The 22,196-nt window shown below is 54.3% G+C and overlaps 1 protein-coding gene across 1 annotated transcript in view; it reads right to left on the bottom strand.

Moving 5' to 3' along the window:
* Positions 1-22,196, bottom strand: part of GRK5 (G protein-coupled receptor kinase 5) — a 205,841-nt gene that overhangs the window by 85,901 nt on the left and 97,744 nt on the right. Inside the window, exon 2 of the mRNA XM_059398697.1 lies at positions 20,526-20,621. Coding sequence (XP_059254680.1) covers positions 20,526-20,621 — 96 coding nt within the window. The remainder of the gene's footprint in view (positions 1-20,525; positions 20,622-22,196) is intronic.

Below are 22,196 nucleotides of genomic sequence, written 5' to 3'. Positions count from 1 at the left end.
ACTGTGTCCTCACCCCATCCCAGGTGAGAGGCTGGGGGGTGGTGGTGGTCACAACCATGCATCAAGTCTGAGAGGCAGCCATTAAGCATGCATGTTTAGGCTTTGCCTGTAAATAGGTGACTCAGGCAAGTTCTAGAAGCCCGATCTGTAAGATGAGAACGAAAATACCACTTCCCGCAGGACTGCTGGGTGATGACGTGCGCTCAGGGAGTGTGAAGAGAGCTTTGCAAGCTCACAGCAGCCTCCAGCCTCCGCGGGGAGTGAGACAGGTGCACTCCGAGCCAACAGCCAGTGGCATGTGGCCCGAGCGAGCCCCACAGGCAGGTGGTGGTTTTGAGGATCACGGGACACCCTGGAACTCAGAGGCATAGGAGGAGCTGGCAGCTGAATCAGTCCCGGGAGGAAGCGCCAGCTCTCACCATTCAGACCTAACTGGGGAAATGACTGGCTGCTGGCCGAAGACCCCAGAAAGCCTGTCAGCAGAACTGGGTAGAGAGAGAGCCCACGCACACCGCTGATGACCATCTCGGGTGCTGGCGGGGGCCGCCCCTGCACGCCAGGGGTCCTGAGAGGGGTCTGAGTGGACGTTCATGGAGCCCCCAGGAGGGGTTACTGATTTAGACCAGGGTCCAGGTGAGTAACTGCTTCATGAAGGTGATAGATTTGCCCAAGGCCACTCAGCAAGTTAAGCGGAAGAGCCAAGAAGGAGCCTAGTCTGGTTTTAAAGACACTCTTTCCTTCCAGAACCATTGGAAATACAGCCTGACATAGCATCCCCTCAGCCCACCTCCCAGAGCCATGCCCCTGCCTGTAGCTGCTGTCCTTTTTTGTCTACAGCTTTATTAAGCTGAAGCCCAGAGAGGACCAGCCTCGGCCTGCTGCTAGCCCAGCCGGCCAGCTCCCTCCTCGCATCCTTCCAGCAAGAGCTCCTCTCTGAACTCGGCAAACGCACTGTGTTTAACCTCTCCGCCTAGAGCTCATTCTCTTAAATTCTCTCTTTTGATGGTGCAGGGCAGGGGGCAGGAGGAGGAGAGTGGAGGACGGTGGGGGATTGCTCACTTCTCATCTCTTGCCAACTCTCAACAAATCTGTCTCCTGCCGGTGGCCGGGACTTCAAGAGCAGCCCTCCTGTGGTGGCCAAGGACGTGAGCAGAGCCGCCCTGTCATCTTCCCCCTGCCCCCGCCCACCATTCCGCCCCCAACACACACACACACACACACACACACACACACACGCCTATTTATACCCCTCAATTGAACCATCTCCTTTTTTGGACAATGTCGCCGTTTTGCCTCACTGTGCCTGCTCAGTCATGGCATCTCTTTACCAGGAAGGGAGAAGCACAGCAAAGCTACAAACGTACTTGGCGGGCCACCAGGGCTCTAACGGATGGTGTCTGATTCCCCTCGGGGGCACCTTCTGATGGTCTGTCTAGCCAAGCGCTCGGCCAGCTTCTCCACCATGGGGCAGTGCCCAGCCGGGCAAGCTCAGGCCCCCTCCGGGCTGGTTGTCCTCCAGCCAAATCCATGGAGGCGCTTTCCACCTTCCTGCCTGAGTCACCCCACCTTGCAGAGCCCTGGGGGGGACCCGGGCCTGGCGCTGGTCAGCACACTGGCCACTCACATCACCTTCCTCTCCTGCATTCCTCGAGGCCGGCGGGGCGGCTGCCCGTGGGCCCACTCTGCGGACAGGAGGAACAGAACTCAGACACACCTGCTTCCCGGGGGACGCAGGAAGCCTTTTCACTTTCTCACTTCTAATGTACGGATTTAGTGATGGCTTGCTTACGTCCCCAAAGGATCCACAGCCTTTCCCAATAAAAGCACATTTCAATTGTTCCATGAAAGACAAAGAAGAGGAAGTATGCAGTGAAGCGGGAAGGGAGACTAGAAGGAGCCCCTCTAGGACCTCTGAGGAGGGAGAGCTGTGCTTTCAGCTTGAAACTCGCCTGTGGGCTTCCCAGTAGTCTGAACTAAGAGAGGGGCAGGCGGGTGGGTGGTGGTGGGGATAGATGACAGCCAGGCTTCAGGCTGACTTGGGAAATAGACAACAAGCACCTACTGTGTGCAGGCTTTGGCCACATGTTGGGGAAGAACAGAGATTCAGCCCCTGTCCGTGCGGGTGGGCAAGCAAAGTCTGGCGGGTGAGCGAAGGGCACACTGGTGGGGCGTCACTCTGCCCTCCCGACCAGAGCAGGGACGGTGGACGCTGGAAGGCGATGGGGCAATTGATAGACACACCGGGCATTTCCGGGCTGCGCTCACAGGGGCAAGTGAGGCTGCCGTCTCCACTCGCCAAGCTGTCCCTGTCCCCTAGGTTTAGAGCCAGGAGAAAGGCCTTCTCTAAATCGGAGGCTGCTCCCACCAGAGCGTGTGGCCGCGCCTACCTGCCCAGCGGTTACATGGAAGGCACGGTGTGAGGACATCAGGATATCAGGCACCAGCAGCGCGTTCCTTCCTGCTACAGGCCCAGGAGTCCTCCCAACTCCAACCCAACCCCCCAGGCACTGAGATGCCACTGCTGGGGCCCTCCAGGCTCCTCAGCCAGGGTGCCTCCAGGTCCACGGGGCCTGGCCACGAAGCCAACAGACCTGGTCCCTCCTTGTTTCCGGCCATCCTCAGCCCTAGCCTGCTCTAGCCGGCCCTTCGCAGGGTCTCAGATTCCCCCCCGGCCAAGGGAGGGAGTGGGGCTAGCACAGGGCGGAGGCCTTGCAGCTCTAATGTTACAGAAAACTTCTAACTTGTTAGCAGGGAAACTGGACCAGAACTCAGATCCCCAGCACCAGGCCCTGGCACCCCCACCAGAAAGGAGCCACCGGGACAGACATGTGAACTCAGTGGCCACTGGGAGGGGCGAGCTCACTTCCTGCTGTAAAGCAACATGGCAGAGGTCAAAGCTGCTCCTGGGGAGGTCCACCCCCCTAGAAAGGCCTTACACCCCTTGGGTCCCACTCAGCAGGAGACAGAAGCAGAGGCAGCTCGTCCTCCCCCTGCACACACAAGGCCTCTTTGGACTGTTGGGTTAGGCTCTCCCACTCAGCACCCGGGGGCCCTGACAAGTCCCTTCTCTCTGAGCCTGAGAGAGGTAGCGTGACTGATAATCAGGGCCCACGAAGAATTTGGAAGGTCTAGCTTCTGGCCTGGGAGACTCCACACTCTAACCACTGCCTTCTCTTGCCAGGTCAGCGTCTCCAAGTTCGAGTCATTTCTTTCCCCTGATATCCGTCGAGGTGGGAGGGCTCCAAGACACCCGGGAGCCTACCTTCAGGATACTCCATCTGGTGACAGACCATCACACACACACACACACACACACACGCACGCACACACACACGCACGCACATGCACATAATACAGAAGGGGGTCACACATGTCAGGCTGGGTCCTATCAACAGGAGGGAAGCCCTGCAGACTCTTCCAGAAGGCTGGACAGCAACAGAGAGCCCACAAACAGGCTCTGCTCAGGTAAGCCGGGAGGCAGCCATACCTCAGCCCTCTGGACTAGGCCGTCAAAGAAATGAAATGGCTCCCAGAGATCATGACTGCCCCCTTGATGCTGAAGTGGGGAGAATGAGTCCCATAGACAGTACCTCAGGCTAATTTCCTTCTAGTCCTGAGTGAAAGATTCTAGCCAACACCCCCTGTGTAAGCCTGAGAGAAGGCCCGGCCAGCTCTGTCCTCAGAGGGGCACAGAGAACAGGCAAGGCTAGCTCATTCTATGTGGATTTCTGGTGAATGAGTTCCATCAGGCCTCCTGCCCCCCACCAGGGCCCGGGGATCAGGTGGGCAGCAAGGAACCCCCACGGAGCCCACGAGTCAGCCATCTAGCTGACGTGCCACAGCCTTGTCACTGCAGCCCACGCAGCTCAGAGGGACTCAAGGCCACTCCTGGAGTGGAGCAGTCAGGACCCCCAGGCCAAGGCTCGGAATCAGGTCCCACAAGCAGGACACCAGTGGCAGCAGGAGACTGGTCACCCTCCATAAAGCCAGCCCCATGGGGTTATTCCTCCCTGTCCCAGGAGATGATAACTCTGAGCCAGGAGGTCAAGGTCAGGAAATAAGAAAAGGCCCCAAACTGCAGATCGTGGAGGTGTGAGGACAGGGCTGCCAGGCCGGGGGGTGAGCAGCTCCGGGTCCAGCTGCATGGCTCCAGAGGGACAACCCCTCAGGTCCCGCCGCGACATTGGCCTCTCATCACTCACTCTTCCCTTCCCTCATGGATTCCTTCACTCACTGGCTGGTTCTGGGGACCCCTTCCCAGCTCCCACAGAGGACCGGGCCCTAGCGGAGAGGCAGGGCTTACAACGGTGTCACACGCCCTCTAGGTAAGCAGTCAGACACCCAAGGCCTACTGCTGTTCCCTGTCGCTGGGGTCCGGTGGTGGCACGTGTGGAATATTCTAGGACCTGGGTGAAGGGGGTGGGTGGTTGTTTCAGGCAGGGGTCCATTGACTTTGGGGGAAGGACCTGGCCAGGTAGGGAGGAGGGCAGAGAATGTGGCCTGAGCAAAAACCAGAAGCAGGAAGAAAAGCTATTTACCAAGGCCCCAGGGGCTCAGCCCTGGGCAGGTGCTTCTAAGTACACCAATGCGATCTAAACTCTCCAGCAACTCTGAGAAGTTGAGTGACATGGTCCGCATATCTATAGGCAAGGACCAGGCTCAGACAGATCTGAGTCTGGCTCTGCCTCTTTGTGTTGTGTGACCTCAGGCAATGGGCTTTACTGCCCCAAACCCTCATTTCCTTATATGCCAAGTAAGCCTAGAAACAGTGACTCTCTCTTAGGATTATGGGGTAGGTACAAAGAGGCAAACATAATAAGAACCTGACCAGTGACAGCTGTTACTATCATTTCTGTTCTATGTCTGTAGCTCAGAGAGGTGAAGCAAAGTGTCCAAATTTGCACAGCTTCGAAATAAAGAGCAAGGATTTGGCACTGTGCTGAAAACTACCATGCCAGTAGAGGTTTACTCAAGACCACGAGAAGCCCAAAGGTTTCCAGGGGTGGAGGGTTACGGGGAGAGGACCACTCTGGGTGGCTTTATACAGCAAGGTCAGAGACCAATTTCAGAGGGGCAGAGGACAGACTTGATAAGAGGCCCTGCCTTAGGGCTGTTTGGTTTGGACTCTGTCCTATGGGCAGTGGATAGTCCCTTTATATCTGCTAGAAGTCTCAACTTTGATGTCTTTAGAAAAGTCAAGGAACGTCTAAGTGCTAAGAACAACAAACAAGAAGGCTAGACTGGATGGGCAAGAAGGAAGAAGAAACCAGCCATCAATAGTGGACCAACGAAGAGGCTACTGCATCAGTCCTAGCAGGGTGATGCGTGTCAAACCAGTGGGTTGGAGAAGAGGGTGCTGATCCAACCAAGTGGGCATAGGACTCTGAGGTTTCCACCTGGCGAGGCTGATAAAGCCACTGTGGGACTTCATCCCTTTATCCAGGAGGAGTGCAGATTGGGAATGGGTGAGAAGTTAACACAGCAACAGGCGAGTATGGCTGAGAATGATTCCTTTCGTGTTAAAGCCAAATGGGGACAGAGGGTAGAAAAAGCCTGAAGAGAGTAAGTCTCATGGCTGGCTGGCCAGAGGAGGCAGCCAGGGGACAGTCAGGGTGGAGAGCTCCCTCTGCACTCCACACTCGCATCCTGACCCTCAGGTAGCCCGGGCCACCAAGCCCCACCTGGGTGACACCTGAGGTGGTCTCTCAGAGACAGCCAGGGTGACATTCCTGCCCATCTGCCGCCTTCAGAAAGGCCCTGTGGAGGGTAGAGGGAGAGAGGACAGACAGCAGGGGTGTGAGAAACCACCCCCAAAAAGAGGGGAGGGGAGAGACAGGTGGGCGGCAGGAACAGCTGTCAACTCAGAGACCTCATGGGTGGTGTGAAAGGCATCCCGTGACCCAGCGTCACAAAGAGAAACCTGCTCGCAGCCTGACGCCGCAGATGACAGAAGCTCCAGCAGCCCCTGCTTCCTAGGGCACAGCGTCATCAGGAGTGGAGGCCCTTTATGGCACATTCCAGGTCCCGGGCTGGGTCCTTGAGAAACACTGTCTCATTTCTTCCTGGCACACAGGAAATGGTAAGTATCTGGAGAAGTGAATGACTTACCTACCATTCCCAAAGCCCAGCCTTCTCTGTCTGTCCATGGCTTCCCTTTGTTCTCTGTTCTCTACCCTGAGGACTGCTATGGGGGCTCTCAGAGGAACATTCAGTGGCTCCCAACTACCTGTGGCACAAAGACTTAACCTTTTGGGCCAGAGGCACAGAAGGGGTCTTGGACCTGAGCCAGCCTCCCCTGGACCTCTTCCCTCATGACTTTGCTGCACAAAGCCCATCAAGTGCACATCACTGCCCAAACATGCCCCGTGTTGTCCTATCTTCATGGGAAAGGCACGGCAACCGTGGTGGAAATCCACAGGCCCAGGTCTGAATCTGGACTCTGCTGCTTCCAGAGCTCTGTAAGTGCGAGCAACTTACAAATCTCTCTGAGTCTCTGCATCTCCATCCATAGAGTAGAGGGTGGAGGAAGTGGCCGCCAGCCCACAGGGTTTTATAACGATTCAATGAGTTGTGCGTCTGTAAAGCCAAGAGTCCAGTTCCCAGCCACGGTAAGTGCCTAGGAAATGCTTGCTGGTTGTCTGATGCTTCACTGCGGACTTTTTCTCCCACCTGCTCACCTGAACCTTTCATCCTGCACAGATGCCTCTGTTTCCCTTCCCTATCCCGCCTCTGGGCCCTTGGCACTGAGGAAGAACATGTGACAGCTGCCCACTTTCACATGGCTGTCACTCAGCATCATGTGTGTGCTTTCTGCCCTGTCTTCCCAACTTCTCTTCCCTGAAGAGACCTAACTGTCCTTACAACCCCCCTTGGGGGTCCCCTGGGGGGCCTTGCCCAGAGTGAAGGCTGAACAGGGGTTCATGGTTGGGATTGGCTATCACCCCACGTGTCTGAGTTCATTACAGTCCCTCCTGCCCAGAGGGAGGGGGACGGGTCACATGGCCTTTGTTGTGGGGAGAGGGTCCCATCCTGATCTTCTAAGTCTGCAGGGAGTTAGTCAGTAGAGCTTTGAGGGATAGAAGTGGGACTAAGGGGGAAAGGGTCATATCCGGGTTACATAAAGCAATAAATGTAGCCCAGCCCGTGTTGCCAAGAGCCACTCCTGAAAGCCGTTCTCCACCACCTGGCAGCTCCCCAGATCCCTGGCACAGAGCACGCATATAACAGAGTGAATGAACGAATGAATGAACAGATAAACTTAAACCCAGCAGGACCTGGCAACCGCCACTCACAGGAAAACCAAGAAACAGAGCTCTGAACTGAGCAGGATTCTTGCTGACAGGGACGATGACAAACAGCAGTGATGACGAAGCAGCGGCCACGCTGGAGGGCTCACTGCGTGCCAGGCCCTCAGCAAGACCCTCCCCGTGCAATTCCTCATTTGATCCTTGCGACAGGCCTGTTCCCATTTTGCAGGTAAGGAGACTGAGGACTGAGAAGGTAAAGCATTTGTCCAAAGTCACAATCGGTAAGGAATAGAGGCTGGTCCAAACCCAGCTCCCTCTGACACCAGAGCTCACGCGCCTCACTGTTGTCCCCACCCCAACTTAACGGAGCTGGGTTAACCCTTCAGTAGCTTTGTCCCTGAGGCATTAGCACAGGGCCTACAGCCCCCGCACTCCAAGGCCTGATGAGGGAGTCTTCTGGCAAAGCCATTCTCTGTGCCCTGCTCTGCCCCAAGCTGAGCTCAGCCAGAGTCCTGGAGCAGCACTTCTTGGCCCATCTCTGCCTGGCCAGTCAGGCTCTGACAGCCGGAGGGGCCAGCATGGTGGCTGGAGTCATGAACCCCCTCTTACCTCTCCGGTGCCTCCCCTTCATGTCTGCCAGGGCACAGCAGGGGAGAGGACAGGGCCCATTTAAAAGGACTCAGAGAGAAAAAGAAGACCCATCAGCAATCATTCTAGGACTTGGGAAGATTAAGATTGTTTGTATTCCATCCCCAGAGGAGAACAAAAACATCTGAGCAATCAATGAAAGAAAATTAAGATTGTAAAAGGGCCTGGCACAGAGACACTGGTGTTGGGGGCCGGACATGGCAGTGGATGATGGAGACCAGTCATCAGTCATCAGACTGCTGCCAGGGTAAGGAGTCATCAGACTGCTGCTGGGGAGGTCCACAGAGAAGGCTTCCTGGAGGAAATAACCTGCAAGGTTGAGTGGTTTACCAGGCAGAATTAGGGAAGTGCGTTTGGGAAAGGCTTGGAGAAGGGAGGAAATGCGAAGGAGCGGCTGGGTAGGGGGACAGGTAGGAGCGGGGGAAGCTGGAGCAGTAAGCGAGGGCAGGTAAGGCAGGGCCTGGTCGGCTTCAGTAAGACCTTAGGGCTCCATCTTGACCGCCACAGAAAGTCACTGCCGCAGGTGGTGGCACGATCAGATGGACGTTCTAGAATGAGCTTCCTGGCTGCTGTGTGGAGCCTGGTTGGACACGGGTGAGTCTGGATGGAGTTGAGGGCAGGGGAGACCCGGGAGTTCAGGCAGGAGAGGAAGGTGGCCAGGGTGAGGGAAGCAGTAGGGGTCGGGAGAGAGGAGCCACCTCCAGAGATAGTATGTATGCAGAGTTGCCTTGGAAAGGGATTAGCCACGTGCGCTGGGCAGGAGAGGGCAGGCAGGGAAAGGGACGCTCCCAGGTCTCTGGGCCGTAGGAGGGAAGGCAGTGATTTTCACCAAGACCAGATACAGGGGCAGCTTTAGAAGAACGGATCGCCGCTCTTCAGGGCGACAGGAAAATTCCTTTAGCCACTTGTCTTCCTGAAGGGTCACATGACCACACTGAAAAGCATCAGTGGGAGAGGCCTGAACACCTCAGTCTTCTGCCTCCCAGTCCCGTGGGGGATCCTATAGCCGTCTATGTCAGTTTTTAAAGATGTCTGGTTTCGGGGCAGGGAGACCCATGACAGGGGGGACAACTCTCTCTCCGTAAGCAGAACAGACCATGACAGGGCCGCAGACCAAAATGCTCACGGCGGTGAACTTACTGGCAATTTTTATTTTCCACTTTTTAGATTACATTTTGGCAGTTTTATCAATGGATGTATTTTACTTTGTAAGGAATGGGGCGCCTGGGGGCTCAGTGCGTTGAGCCTCTGCCTTCGGCTTGCGTTGTGGTCTCAGGGTCCTGGGATCGAGCCCCGCATCGGGCTCTCTGCTCAGTGGGGAGCCTGCTTCTCCCTCTCTCTCTCTGCCTGCCTCTCTGTCTGCTTGTGATCTTCTCTCTCTCTGTCAAATAAATAAAATAAAATCTTTAAAAAAAGAGATAATTCTAAAAACAATTTTTAAAGACGATAAAAGGACAGCACGACCGTGGAACACAGAAACACCCGCCAGCGAGTGCTCCAAATGCTTCTCGATTTTGCATGTTCCTCTCTGACATGAGCTGGAAAGGGCCACAGCTCGGGGCCGGCAGCAACCCCGACCCACAGGAGCTCTTGAAGGGATAAATTTTTTGTTGTTGTTCTTTGGTTATTTTAATTTTTTTTTTTAATTTAAACGTTTATCCTGGTCCCCAAATACGCTTCTACCCACATTTTTTCTTCTCCCTCTCTTGGGTGCTAGCTCCAAGGTGCCCCGAACAAGGGGTGTTTAATGCACTGAGGCGGACACTGGGGGACATGCTGCCAAGGCGTTGCTGAACAGACAGAGCCCGGGAAATAAATTCCGTAAATAGAGTCTGGGCAGAGACCATTAAAAGTGTTGTCCTAGTGTCTCTTTATGGGGCAGAACGCTGTCCTGCTCAGGCGGCCGCGGGTCAGCTGGACTCTTGTGCCGGTTTGAGGTCCCCGTTGCTGTATAAACTAGCTTGTTTTTCCCATTTTCGGCGACGGGCCTTGAAACAGACAGAAAAGCCCTTCTCAGGCCTGTGACTGCCATCACTCGGGGCTGGCCGGCGGGGCCGGGGGTGCTCCACGGACCTCATGTGCTTTGTCCATCACAGGCACATTTCAGGTTAATGGCGTCAGCAGATGTAAGCGCAGAATGCAAATGGGACATTCCAGAGGAAGCAAAGGAGGCGGAGAGGCCACTAGACTTACTGCTTGGGTTTCGCTCATGTGTCTGGCCTTTGAAAAGACAGCGTGGGCTTTCTCACCTCTGAGCCTGAGATCAAAATGCCACAATGAAGTATGAAGATGTTAATCTGAATGCCAACTGGGAGTGGCAAAAACTAGAGAAAACAGAAAAAAATAGTTCTCACTCTCTCTCTGGATCTGTATGTACATGTGTAGATACGCCTATATATATAAAATCAATATGAAGCTTTTAAAAATCAGGTTTATGCTGGGCAGAGGGGCAAGGGCTTATTTTCTAGATGGCTTAAAGGAAGCCTCTGCCCAGGAGAAATAAATAAAGCCATCGGGAGGGATGCAGTGGGGGTCTGGACCAGTGCCAGCTGGAGGGCAACAGGCCGGTTCCCCATTGTCCACTGGTGTGCCCACTCCCCCAGAGGAGGGCAGCCCACAAGGATAGGAATTTCTGTGTTTTGCTTACAAATATATCCCCAGTGCCTGACGCTCAATAAATAGGCACCAAATGGAAAAACATAAATCACATTTATGCGGAATGTTAATGATGTGGGAAAATGCTTTTGAAATTGCATTAAGAAAAAAGGTAAAAAAAAAAAAAAAAAAAAAAAAACCTGTAGTGTGTATATGCATGTGGAAAATGCTAGAAGGAATTACATGAAAGTGCTGGCTGTGACTACAGCTGGCTGAGTGGTAAAATTATGGGTGACCTTTCCTTAAAATTTTCTGTGTGTTTTTAAGCAAAGTAATTTACCAGTTAGGATGACTTGAACAATAACAGCAACAAGAATAGAGGGAATTAAAAAGGGCCACATCCTTGGTTCCAAAAGCTGCCGATCCTCCCTAGACAGTCCTGTGGCCTGTGGGAGAGCGGTCGGCCTGGGTGGGCTTGGCCAGGGAGAGGTGGGTCTACACTCAGACCTGGTGGGAACTGGGGTCCTCTGGCCCCTTGAACTTGATCTCCACAGACCATTAAGAAAGTGGGTTTTAGGGGCTGAATTGTATTCCCCAGAAAAAATTCCTAACCTCTAGTACTTCAGAATGTGACCTTATTTGGGAATAGGGTCTTTATAGAAGTAATCGAGTTAAAATGAGGTCATTAGGGTGGGCCCTAATCCAGAGTGACTGGTGTCCTTATAAAAAGGGGAAACACGGACACGCAAACACATACACAGAGAAGGCCACATGAGGGTGAAAGCAGAGATCAAAGTGATGCCTCTACAAACCAAGGAAAGCCAAAGATTGCCAACAACCACCAGAAGCTAGGAGAGAGGCTTATCCCAGATCCCAGACCCAGCCTCCAGAACTAGGAGACGGCCCATCTGTTGTTTAAACCACCCAGTCTGTGGCATGGTTATGGTAGCAAAAGCAAACCAAGACAGCAAGGGAAAGCCATGGAGTCAGGTCACAGGGAGAACTTGGCAAATCTCTTCTCTCTCCAAGACTCAGTTTACTTATCTGGAAAATGGGAGGCCTGGCCTAGAGCAGTGGGTTTTGAACTTGGTTTTAACCCTGGAATAAAATCTTACAAAGAGGCTCAAACACAAGACGTAAAAAGAAACCCTCATCAGTTAGAACCTGCTATGGATCATACCCACCTCCCCGCCCCAACCCCAGCAGAACAGCTTTTGAGAACAATCCCAGATTGTTAAAACCTTGATCGGTACCCTAGTCTAAGCCTCACCAAACGTGAAGCCCACCAGCTAGGATCACTGAACCTCTCACATGCACCCAAGCTTGTGCTGGACACAGGAGACCTGACCCCTTGCCTTCAAGAGGTGGCTGGTCTTGGTGGAGAGGTGAGACTAATACCAGGAATGCAGTGGGCAGACAAGCCAGGCTGCCCTCTCCCTCCTGAGAGCTACAGCTGCAAACAGGTCACCTGATGTTCTAAATCCGCCACATCTAAATTTATCTTGCCCTCCAAGGACGAGCAGATGCTGTGCCTTATCAGAGCATGGTAAGCGGCAGAACGACAGACGTGACGAGCCCTTATCACCCCCAAGGACGAGAATGACGTCTGCAGAAAGACTTGGTCTCCCTGACGGTGAAATCAAGAGCTCACGTGCCAGCAGACCTGAAGGGGACTGGGTCACGCAGGCCCTCAGGTGGGGTGGGACCCAGCCCAGGAGTCCAGATTCCTTTCCAGACGCTTCTGTGTCCCTGGGGCAGAGTCGAGGGAGCTGCTGCCCCTGAGGAAGGGCGCACAGAAGGGGAGGCTGTTTGCAGGGAAGGACAAGTCCCATTGCATCCCCATGGAGTGGAGACCCAAAGCACCCCATTCTACACAGGAGAGGCAGAAAGAAAACGCTCCTGAGGACCCGTGTGCAGGCCGACCTCCGGAGACTGGACTAAGAGGCCCCTGCGGGTCACAGGGCAGAGCTGAGCAACCCAGGAGGAGGCTGGACTCTAGGCTATGGGCACCGGCTCCCAAGCAGAACAGAGCTGGAGCCCCTCCGCCACAGTCCCGCAGATCTGCGAAGAGGAGGAGGCTCTGCCCATCCTTCCAGAGCCCACAGACTCATTAGGGGACACAAAGTCAACAGGAAAGAAGGAAATGGTGTCACTGTCCCCATGCCCCACTGTGGAATCAGGTGGGGGATTCAGTATTCATTCAACTTTTAAGTACACAGAGAACATGCCAATACATTCTCCTTTTTAAAAAACCACCTTACAGACAAAGCTGACATCCTCTCTGACCTCCATGCCTTCCCCTGGGGTAACCATCGTTAGGACTCTGAGGTGGAACCTTCCAGAACATCCACATGTCCTTTCAAAGAGACCCAGCAGGCCAAGGGTCAGGGCAGGGTGTGAATTCCCAAGGAGTGTAGTGGGGCCAAGGCGAGGAGAGAGTGGTTGAGGGCTGTAGGAATCAGGGTGGGCCTCCAGGAAAAGGTGTAGAGGCAAGAGCTCAAGGAAAGGTAGGATTCAGATGACCCCAAGGCAGGGGTCCCTGGGGACTGGACCCAGGTGATAATCAGCTCAGAAACAGCTAGCCCTATTCATCATTTGTAGTCAATTCTGCGTCTCTGGGAAATTCTAAAGCCTTTTCAAAGGGTCCTCACCTTTGCCCTCATACCACTAGCACGTGACGAGGATGACGATGACGATGACGATGACAATGGAATAGTTGCATGTGCTGGGCACTCTGCCGGCCGTAACAACAGTTCTACGGCACTGGGATCAGTGTTTCCATTTTCCAGACAACACCACTGCAGCCCAGGGAAATTCAACAATGTGCTTAGTGTCCCACAGCTGGGGGTGACAGAGCCACCACTGACCACGGTGTCAATGATGGGGGTCCCTCCATGAGGCCGCCCTGCTTCTGTGGCCAATGGTACAGTTCTTGTGCCTACGACAATGCCTAGCACACAGGAGGGCCTCCACAAGTATCTGTAGGCTGGTGTCTTAGTCCAAGACCATGGGCAATGTTGAGTCAATAATCAAGCACTAGGTAATCCAAGGCCATCTTCATGCTATTACAGGGCTTAGGGGGATGTGTTGTTGGTGTTTGTTTTGTTTTGTTTTGTTTTTTAAGTTAAGGATCTAAATTTTCTTCTAGGAACGCCCCCCTACAGCCTCGAGCTTCTGCTCCTGGAAAGAGTTAAGGCTTTGGCAAGAGGCTGTCCCACAAGGCAAACCAAATGTCCCCCATCCGTCTGTGAGAGCACAGGGCAGCACAGCAGCCACTTTCTGTGAATGGCCTCCTCGTGGACGTCAGTCCCGCCAGGGGGTGGGGAGGGGGCCTTGATTTATTATATGGCTTTTGGACAGTTCCTCCAGAAATACTGCCAAACGGTAGAATAATCAACTCTTTCACTCAAGCCCCTCATACTTTTTTTTTTTTTTTAATGAAAGAATAAAGTATGCAATGAGCCTGAACTAAATAAATAAAAATGCCACACTTTTGCCCAACAGAACTTTCTGCGTCACTGAGGAATATTTGCAGACCTCAACAATCTTTTATCTTCACAATGACGTTCCAGCCCTCTCCGTTTTGGATGTTCTGAGAACTTCTTTGATTTGGGCTCCCTAATTATCTTATGAGAACAATTAGCTTATTAACTAATAATGTCATTATTTGATGTTGCTTAGAGCAGACATTAGAGAACCCCTTCTTCCTCCTGTGCTCTGTCTACTGTCCACCGGGACTGTGTGAAGTCAGCTACTCGTGTCCAGGCTCACATTGCCAGCAGATTTGTCTGGCAAGGATTGTGTGTCTTAGCAGTCATCGCTGACAGTCACAGGGCTGGTTTCTGGGCTGGGTAAGGGGGACAACGTCCAGCCACAGCCACTTTATCTATCCATTCACTATGCCAGCCATGGAGATCTTAAGATAGAAAGGACATGACCCCACTAAGAGATGCCCTAGGAGGCTCAGAGTGAGGCCACCTCCTCCAGGCATGTTCCTGATGGGTAGAGACTCTCAACTCTGTTCTCCAGCTCAGCATCCTGTCCTCCATCAGGCAAGTCTCCTGAATTGTTATCAGCTCTGTGAGTGAGCTCCCAGAGAGGACAAACCAGGTCTGGCTCCCCAGCGGGTGGCAGGTAATAACTGCTCAGTAAATACTGGCTGGAAAAAAAAAAAAAAAAGAACATGCAGCCCATTCACCTGAAATAAAGACAGAAAAAGACCAACAGAAATGTCTATCCCTCTGGGTGCCAAAAGGTTCTCTCTGCTTTAAATACTGGCTGGATGCTGAGGCCTAAAATGTTTATGGGTTGTTCAGACGCTGGGGAGTGGAAAGCCATAGCTCAGGGCCGGGAGCCCAGACTGTCCTGGGCAGGTCACTTCTACTCTTGGAGCCTACTTACTCAGGTCTAAAGTGTGTGGTTGCATAAGATGCTTTGAGTTCTCTGACATTGGGACTCTATGAAAACCTCACATCCCTATGATGATTTGTAGCCTCGGGGGACGGGGGCCTGGGTCACAGTGGCTGGCCTCCCCCGCCAAGTAGATGTGAGACCATGGCCAGGGCTCGTAAGTGTATGAAATTTCCTCATCTACAGAGTAAGGGCTGGGGCAGGGGTGCTACAGTGGGTGCTTCCTAAGTCTGGACTTCTAGTATTCTCAGTGGAAAACGCTGGATAGATTAAATTTGGGCACGGTACGCACATGTCACACATCTTCTCAAAAGAGCCCCGGTTTCCAATATTGCACATACTTCATTCATTCCTCGATTCACCCAATATTTAGTGAGCCCCTACTGTGTGCCAGCCACCGCTCTGGTGGTGAACCAGACACCCAGTCACTACTGTCATGGGGCGCCCAGTCTCTTTGGGGAGACAGAAAATACACACGTCAACGACTAAACAAAAGTTGATTTCAGATATAGTTACAGGCAAAAAACATCAAGAAATTGCACACGTGAGAGGGAGAGTGGGGCTCCTTTCTAAAAGCTGGCTGTGAAGGCTTCTATCTGAGCTGAGACCTAACAGCTCCCTAGAAAAATGTAGGGAAGAGCATTCTGGGGTGGGGGGGGAAGAGCAGGTGCAAAGACTCCAGGCTGAAACCACATGGCGGGCATCTGGAGAGCAGAAAGGTGAGCTGTGCGGCTCGTGAAGGGGGCAGGAGGGAATGACTGGGAAAAAGGGCGATGGCCGACTCACGTAGGGCAGGGTGGAACGGTCAATGCCAAGAAACCCACGGACATGAATACAGGGGTTTGGATGGAGAAAAGCGTCATCTCTCTTTTCACCAACCTCTACCTGAAAACCAGCCCTTCCTCCAGTCCCGAATGTTGACAACAACCAACAGTGACATTAGGGGCGCCCGGGACGACGACAGAAACTGCTCGTCCATCCCTAACACCACCGTTGCAGACCTCTGGAGACGGCACTTCTGCTCGTCACAAGTGCAAAGTCACAGGAGCTGAGAGGCCAGCGGTTGGCCATTATGATTTAAAGTCTTAACAAAGAAGGACACATATTTCAATATGGTAAAATTTGAAAAGTATCTAAGGACTGAATCTGAAGAGAACCGGTTTCCCTTGTAACCCCATGGGTTTTGTTGTAGACGAGAAAGAGCACTGCTCTAAGATGGGGTCCCCAGGCTTCGCCCGATGGCCCAGGTGCTCACAAGCCATGGTAGGGAGTCTGACTCCTACTCCAGGCGGGACCGAGAGCTGCCATTCCAACAGGTTTCGTGGGCTACACTTTCTGTGCTTCAAAGGCCCCCCTGGCTTGTGGGGCCTGTGGTTGTGCAGAGCAGTGCCAAGGGCAGGAGAAGGCACAGCCTTCCCTGACCACTGTCCTGGGCCGTCGAGAGTGGGCAGCGTCCTGGATCCTCACGCTCTTGCCTCTGACCAGGAGCCCGCCTACCACCCCACTTCACACTCACCTCTGGGCCCAATGGAACCCTGTCCCTTGGCCCGAAGGCCCCGCCGGGGCACCCTCCCAAAGAGCTTCTGAAAGTGAGCTCATGTGTTCCCAAGAAAAATAAATGCGGCATTCGCCACTGTTCGGTGTGTCTATTGGTCTAGCAAAGAAATGAGATTTTTATTTTAGAAAAGCCTTCCATCAGGACCCCAGCGGAGGCCGGGCAAACACTGGGCGGGGGGACGGACCGTGACTGCTCGGGGAGGCCCAAGCACTGGAACCCACTGCCACGAGCGGCAGCCCCGCCGTTTACGGCCCCTTCCTGTTTTCCCCGGGCCCCTCTCCGCGCTGCTCCCTCACACACAGAGTCTTTTCAATGCCCTCCAGGAGAACAGAAGAATCCATTTGCACACGCCGGCACGCACGTTTCCCCCACCCTCCCCGGGGAGCGGGCCCTGCCAAGAGGCCTGTTTATGGACATACGGGGACAGGCGGGGATGGGGCCCGTGGGGTGGGGTCCTCCGACCGAGCCAAGCTGAGGGCTGAATCCTATGCTCCCAGACGCCCCAGACCGGAAGTGAGAGCGGGGCCAGGCCCACTGGGAGCTGAGGGACATTTGTGGCTCTTCTCAGGCAATGCCTGGGAGCCTCGTCGGGGGACAGGGATGCCGTGTGGGGTGTGGAGGGTCTGGCTTTGGAAGGAGGGAGCTGGAAGGCGCAGGGCTGGTTCACCTCGAAGGATCAGAATAGGAGTGGAGTGGAGAGTGGGGTGGAGAGGAACCCGCGGGTCTTTGGAACGGGGCTAAGCGAGCTGCTGAACGGGAAAGCGAGGCAGCCGCGCCGCTGGTGGGGACCAGCGCAGAACAGTGACTGCTCCAGGGGCCAGCGGCACCCACCGCTGCCTGTTCAGCCCCATGCCCCCTTCCCAGGTCTCCGGTTAGAAAGAACAGGCTGGGTTTTGGTTTTCTTGGGAGGGGGTTCGTTTGTACCCATTGGCATTTCTGGGTTGGGAGTTTCTCCAGCCTCCAAGGTAGAAGGCGGTAAGGAGAGCCCAGGGGCTTGCTGGCCTGTCAGCCCGCGCGGTCCCCGGTCCCCTTGCTGGCCTGTCAGTCCTCGCGGTCCCCAGTCCCCAGCCGGTCTGCCTTCATCGCTCCACTTTTCATCAGTTTCCTCTACTTGTTTCACATATAATGTCCAGAGCTTTTGCCTGTCCTTGGAGGGAGGGTAAGGGACAGTGTATCTACTCCATTGTGTCTGGAACCGAAGTCCTACATTTCATATTGTTATGCTTTATACATATATTTTTAAAGATTTACTTAATTGAAAGAGAGAGAGTGCAAGCGAGCACACAGAGGGAAAGGGAGAAGCAGACTCCCCCAAACTGGGGCTCCATCCCAGGTCCGAGGGACCATAACCTGAGCTGAAGGCAGACGCTTAACTGACTGAGCCACCCGGGCACCTCTATGTTTTTATATTTTTAAGGAACACATGAATCAAATATAGCAGAATACTCCAATGTCCTTAACCTGTCTGGCAGTTATGGAAAAGCCCTTACACGGCTTTCAAAACTCTTCCTTTTTTTGGAAACATTGTATAAATGCGGTGTTACACACACCCCGCACACCCCTTCCTTCTTTGCGCACTCACTCTCCCCACCTCTGCTGTGCACCTCCCGGCACCAGCTATACAGTGGCGAATTAAAAAGATCCTTCTGGAAGAGCCTTTCACACTTGGGGTAAGCACACAGCAACCAACAGCTGAGGCAGGGTGCTCCCACAGCAGAGGACAGTGTGCTCTGAAAGACCCTGGCCAGGAGGCTAAGTCTGACGAAGTCTGACCGCTCTGAGAAGTGGTCCTTGGGCCCATGTGCCCCCAGGGCATTCCTGGGATGGCCGCCTGTGGGCAGTCGACTCAAAGGCAGAGAAGCAAGTGGCTTCCCAAGAACGAGCTTTGTGGGCGAGGCCCCTCTCAAGTAAGCTGGGTCTCACACAATTACCCCACTTCTCTGCACAGCTCCCCACTTCAGGGAGGGGGTCTTTCCTCCTATTTCAAGCGCTCTCCTCCAAATCAGCACCCCAGAGAGGTCTCTTGCATCAATCCTTTGACTGCAAGCGTGAGTGGGAGCCATTCCCTGGGCCCGTCGAGGAAAACCAGGCTCAGCACCCAGAACAGGCATCCTGGTCTCCAGTGAACTTGCTCACCCCAGACAAGAGAGGGCTTGTCTCCCCAAGGGTGTATGAAAACATGGCAACTGAAGTCCCAACCCCTAGACCCTCTTCTCTCCAAGTCTAAATTACCATGAAGAACAAAATGGCCCTAGGGAAATAATGGCCAGACTCCAAAGGGGCTCTTTCTCTCTTCTCTCTGAAAGCCACTTGGAGCTTAGCTTGGTAAAATGCTCCCAGGCCAGGAGATGTGCCCTTCCTCTCTCTTACCCTGCCCCAGGGATCCCCAACAACAAGAGTGACCACGACACCCCCAGCATGGGAAGGGCCCAGCAGAGTGGTGGCTGTTGGGCATTCCAGAAGGAAAGCTTTAGTGCTAAGGGAAGGGTGCCCTGGGCTCCTGGGGAAATTTCCAGTGAAGCCCCATTTACACATGATCTCACTGGACTGGGTTCATGATCACTTCTTTCACCTGAGGAAATGGAGGGTCAGTAAGATTAAGTGACTCGTCAGGTGGGATCTGAACCCAAGTCTGTCTAAATGCATTGACTTGATCCCTTAGGCCGGCTCCACTTGCCCCCGGAACACGGTGGGGGACCTGATCTGAGGTGTTAAGGTGAAAGGTGGATCTTGAGGACATTTCTCCGTCTTTTTACCTGCTCACATCTGCCTTCACAAGGTACAGGTAGCTTCCCCTCATTTCATAAACTCTAATTAAGGGAGCTCCAAGGTCGGCATGTGGGGCACACAGAGCAAACAGTTGTCACCTGCTGTCATAGCAAAGCAGCAGAATCTGGAGGGTGGGCCAAGTGGCCAGGACTGAGCAGGTGTGGGACACCATTCAGTCCTGCCCCCTAGAAAACTGCAGGAGGAGGACAGGCCACCTGGGAAAGCCATTCAGAAAAACTAGCGATCACGAGTGGTCTCACATTTCACGGCAGGCACTGGGCAGTCCCCAGCAAGAAGTCCCAAGAGCAGCTAAGCCCACAGAGTTCTGGAGAAGGCCACCCTATGTCCAGTCCTCAATGCATGTCCATATAATAAGAAGCAGTTAACATGTCCATGACCTCCAATGGTCAGGAGCAGATAAGAAGCCTTCATACGGCAAGGGGCACATACACAGCATACGGGGAGAAGGGCCAGGACTCCCTCTGGTATGGAGGAGCCCCATCATGTCCACCCCCTCCCTGGGAGCCCTGTGCCCTCATTTGGTGAGGCCCATGAGAAACAAGGCTGTGTTGGCCCCATGAGAAACAAGGCCCCTCCGTTGTGTGGGTGCCCAATAAAGAGGACTGGGCTGTCCCACTGAAAGGGGGGCCCCTCCGTGAGCACCAGCATGCCCAGCAAGAGGAAAGGGAACCCAGATATTCACCCCACCCTCAGCTCCCAAAGCCTGCTTGGTGAGGGCAGGATAGGAGGCTGTGAGGGCGCTCAGTGCCAGGCCTGGCCCACCTCCACCACCCCGCCACGAGCTGTGCAACTTCAGGCCACTTACAGATCCTCAGTTTCCCCATCTGAAAGATGGAGTGAAAAAACCAGTACTTGCCTCCAAGGGTAACTGGGAGATCATCCTGCCCAGCACATACCAAATATTCAATGACCGTTACTTTCCTTTTCTTTTTTTCTTTAATGGGGGGTCTTGGGGGGAAGGGAAAAGGGAGGGGGTGAGAAAGAATCCTAAGCAGGTTCCATGACTAGAGCTCGGGGCTCAATCCCACAACCCTGAGGTCACGACCTGAGCCGGCACCCAGAGTCGGACGCTTAGCCAGCTGAGCCACCCAGGCACCCCGTTAGTTCATCTTTCCGTCCATCAGCAAGGATGTCAGCCTGCAGCTCCTATGTGGAATCACTTTGCTGCATCGACGGGTTGGCATCTGACTCACCGTATAAACAGTTTGTTGGCCAACGGGCTTCTTGCTCCTCTCCCAGCCCCTTCCCGCACCCCCCACCCCAGGAGGACAGCTTACCTATGGTCCTTCGGAGGTCTTCGCACTGGCTAATGTGAGGAAACTTCAGGATCTCCTTCCACTTCTTGCTTTTCCCCTTGCGCTTTCCTCCACCCCCTGCAGAAATGGGGGAAAAGATGTTGGGCTGATGTTGGTCTTGTCCAAGGCTCCAGAGCCTGTTTCCCATCCCCAGCGCGTCTGTCTACCAGCTTCGGGGGCTGGGAGACAGCCAGGGAGCTCAAGGTCAAGTCAGTGACACAGCCCAAGCCCCAGCAGGCACACGCATTCCTTCCGGGCCAGCATCAAGCCTCTGTTCTCCCCACACGATCGGGCCTGGGCCCCTCAACCAGCAGGAGCAGACAAGCCCCTCGAGTCATCCAGGCCTGAGCCCACACCGGGTGCCCTGTTCTTCGTCATCATCTCCCACTGCCGTTCAGACCCACTGGGTGCCCAGCCTCTGGCCCCAGACCAGACTCCAACCTGCCCATGGCAGGGGCCAGACCGGTTGGACTTAAAATTGCCTTCGGGCTCGGGAAGTCCTCGCAGAATGGATATATAAGTAAGTAGACTGCAGCCCCTCATTGCCTCATTTTGTCCCCCCGTTTCCCGTGGAGAGTCCCCTTCCCCAACTGGAGGCCGGATGTCAGGAGCAGGGACTTCAATTTCCAGTCGTCTCCTGTACGCCCTTCTTCTCCCTCCCCACAAACCCCAGGGTCATGGAGGATGCCTTCTCAAGGCTGGAAGGACTCAGGAAGGGCCCCATTCCTGCCTCACGTCCTCCTCGGTGTGCACGTGTGATGGGCACACACATGCTAGGGACACGCATGTGTAATGTCCACGCATATATGATGAACACACATGCGATGAAGGCACACACGTTTGGAAGTCCTGCACACACAGTGGCCATGCGGTGAACACGCAAAGCTGAATGAGGTCCACACACGGGACACTGCTGTCACCGACGCTCCTCCTTAGCCACGGACCATGGACAGACGTCAAAACAGCGAGGGGAAATGTCCATTCTGGCCCATGTCCCGGAGCCCACCGAGTGCTTGGACCTCAGACCCACAGGCCCCTCTGTGTTGCATAGCTGGGATCTCAAGGGACGGAGATGCCATCACCCACCCCCACCCCCAGAGCGGCCTTAGATACCATCTTGCTAAAGGACATGTAGCCCTTTAGGCCCCTCAGTATCTTGGGATATTAAGGGCCTTTTACCTTCCTTCACGCAGTCAACACCTCAACCCCTGTGGGGTTGGGACCCTACTTAGAGATGCAGGATCTGGGGCAGAGCCTGGGCACCATGGGCCTGATCCCCGCTCTGGGTGGGTGTGCAGTGCCTCTGGTCTCTAACCCTCCCAGAGCAGGCCTGGGCCCCTCTCTCCAGCCAGCAAACTGAGGGATGCAGGAAGAGCTTAGTTTGTACCCACGCTGGCCCAGTGCGCGCCCGGGGCCTGGCAGGAAGCTGGTCTCCGTGGGTCCTCACTCTCAACCCTGCCGCCCTGTGGAGCTCAGGCGGGGTCCCCATCAGCGAGTTTGGTTAGCTTCTGAGGCCAGGACCAGAACCCCCACCCTGGGAGGTGGGGAAGTAGGAGAGAGAAGAGCTGATGGGGGTTGGGGGAGGCAGTCCTTTCTCTGCTCTTTGCTCATCCTGCCTTCCTTTCTCTCCAGTATTGGCAGAAGGCAAAGGCT

This window comes from Mustela nigripes, chromosome 4 (assembly GCF_022355385.1).
Source record: "Mustela nigripes isolate SB6536 chromosome 4, MUSNIG.SB6536, whole genome shotgun sequence".
Classification (NCBI taxonomy): domain Eukaryota; kingdom Metazoa; phylum Chordata; class Mammalia; order Carnivora; family Mustelidae; genus Mustela; species Mustela nigripes.
Note: the sequence above shows the minus strand (reverse complement) of the source record. Positions and strands in the feature narration are given on the sequence as shown.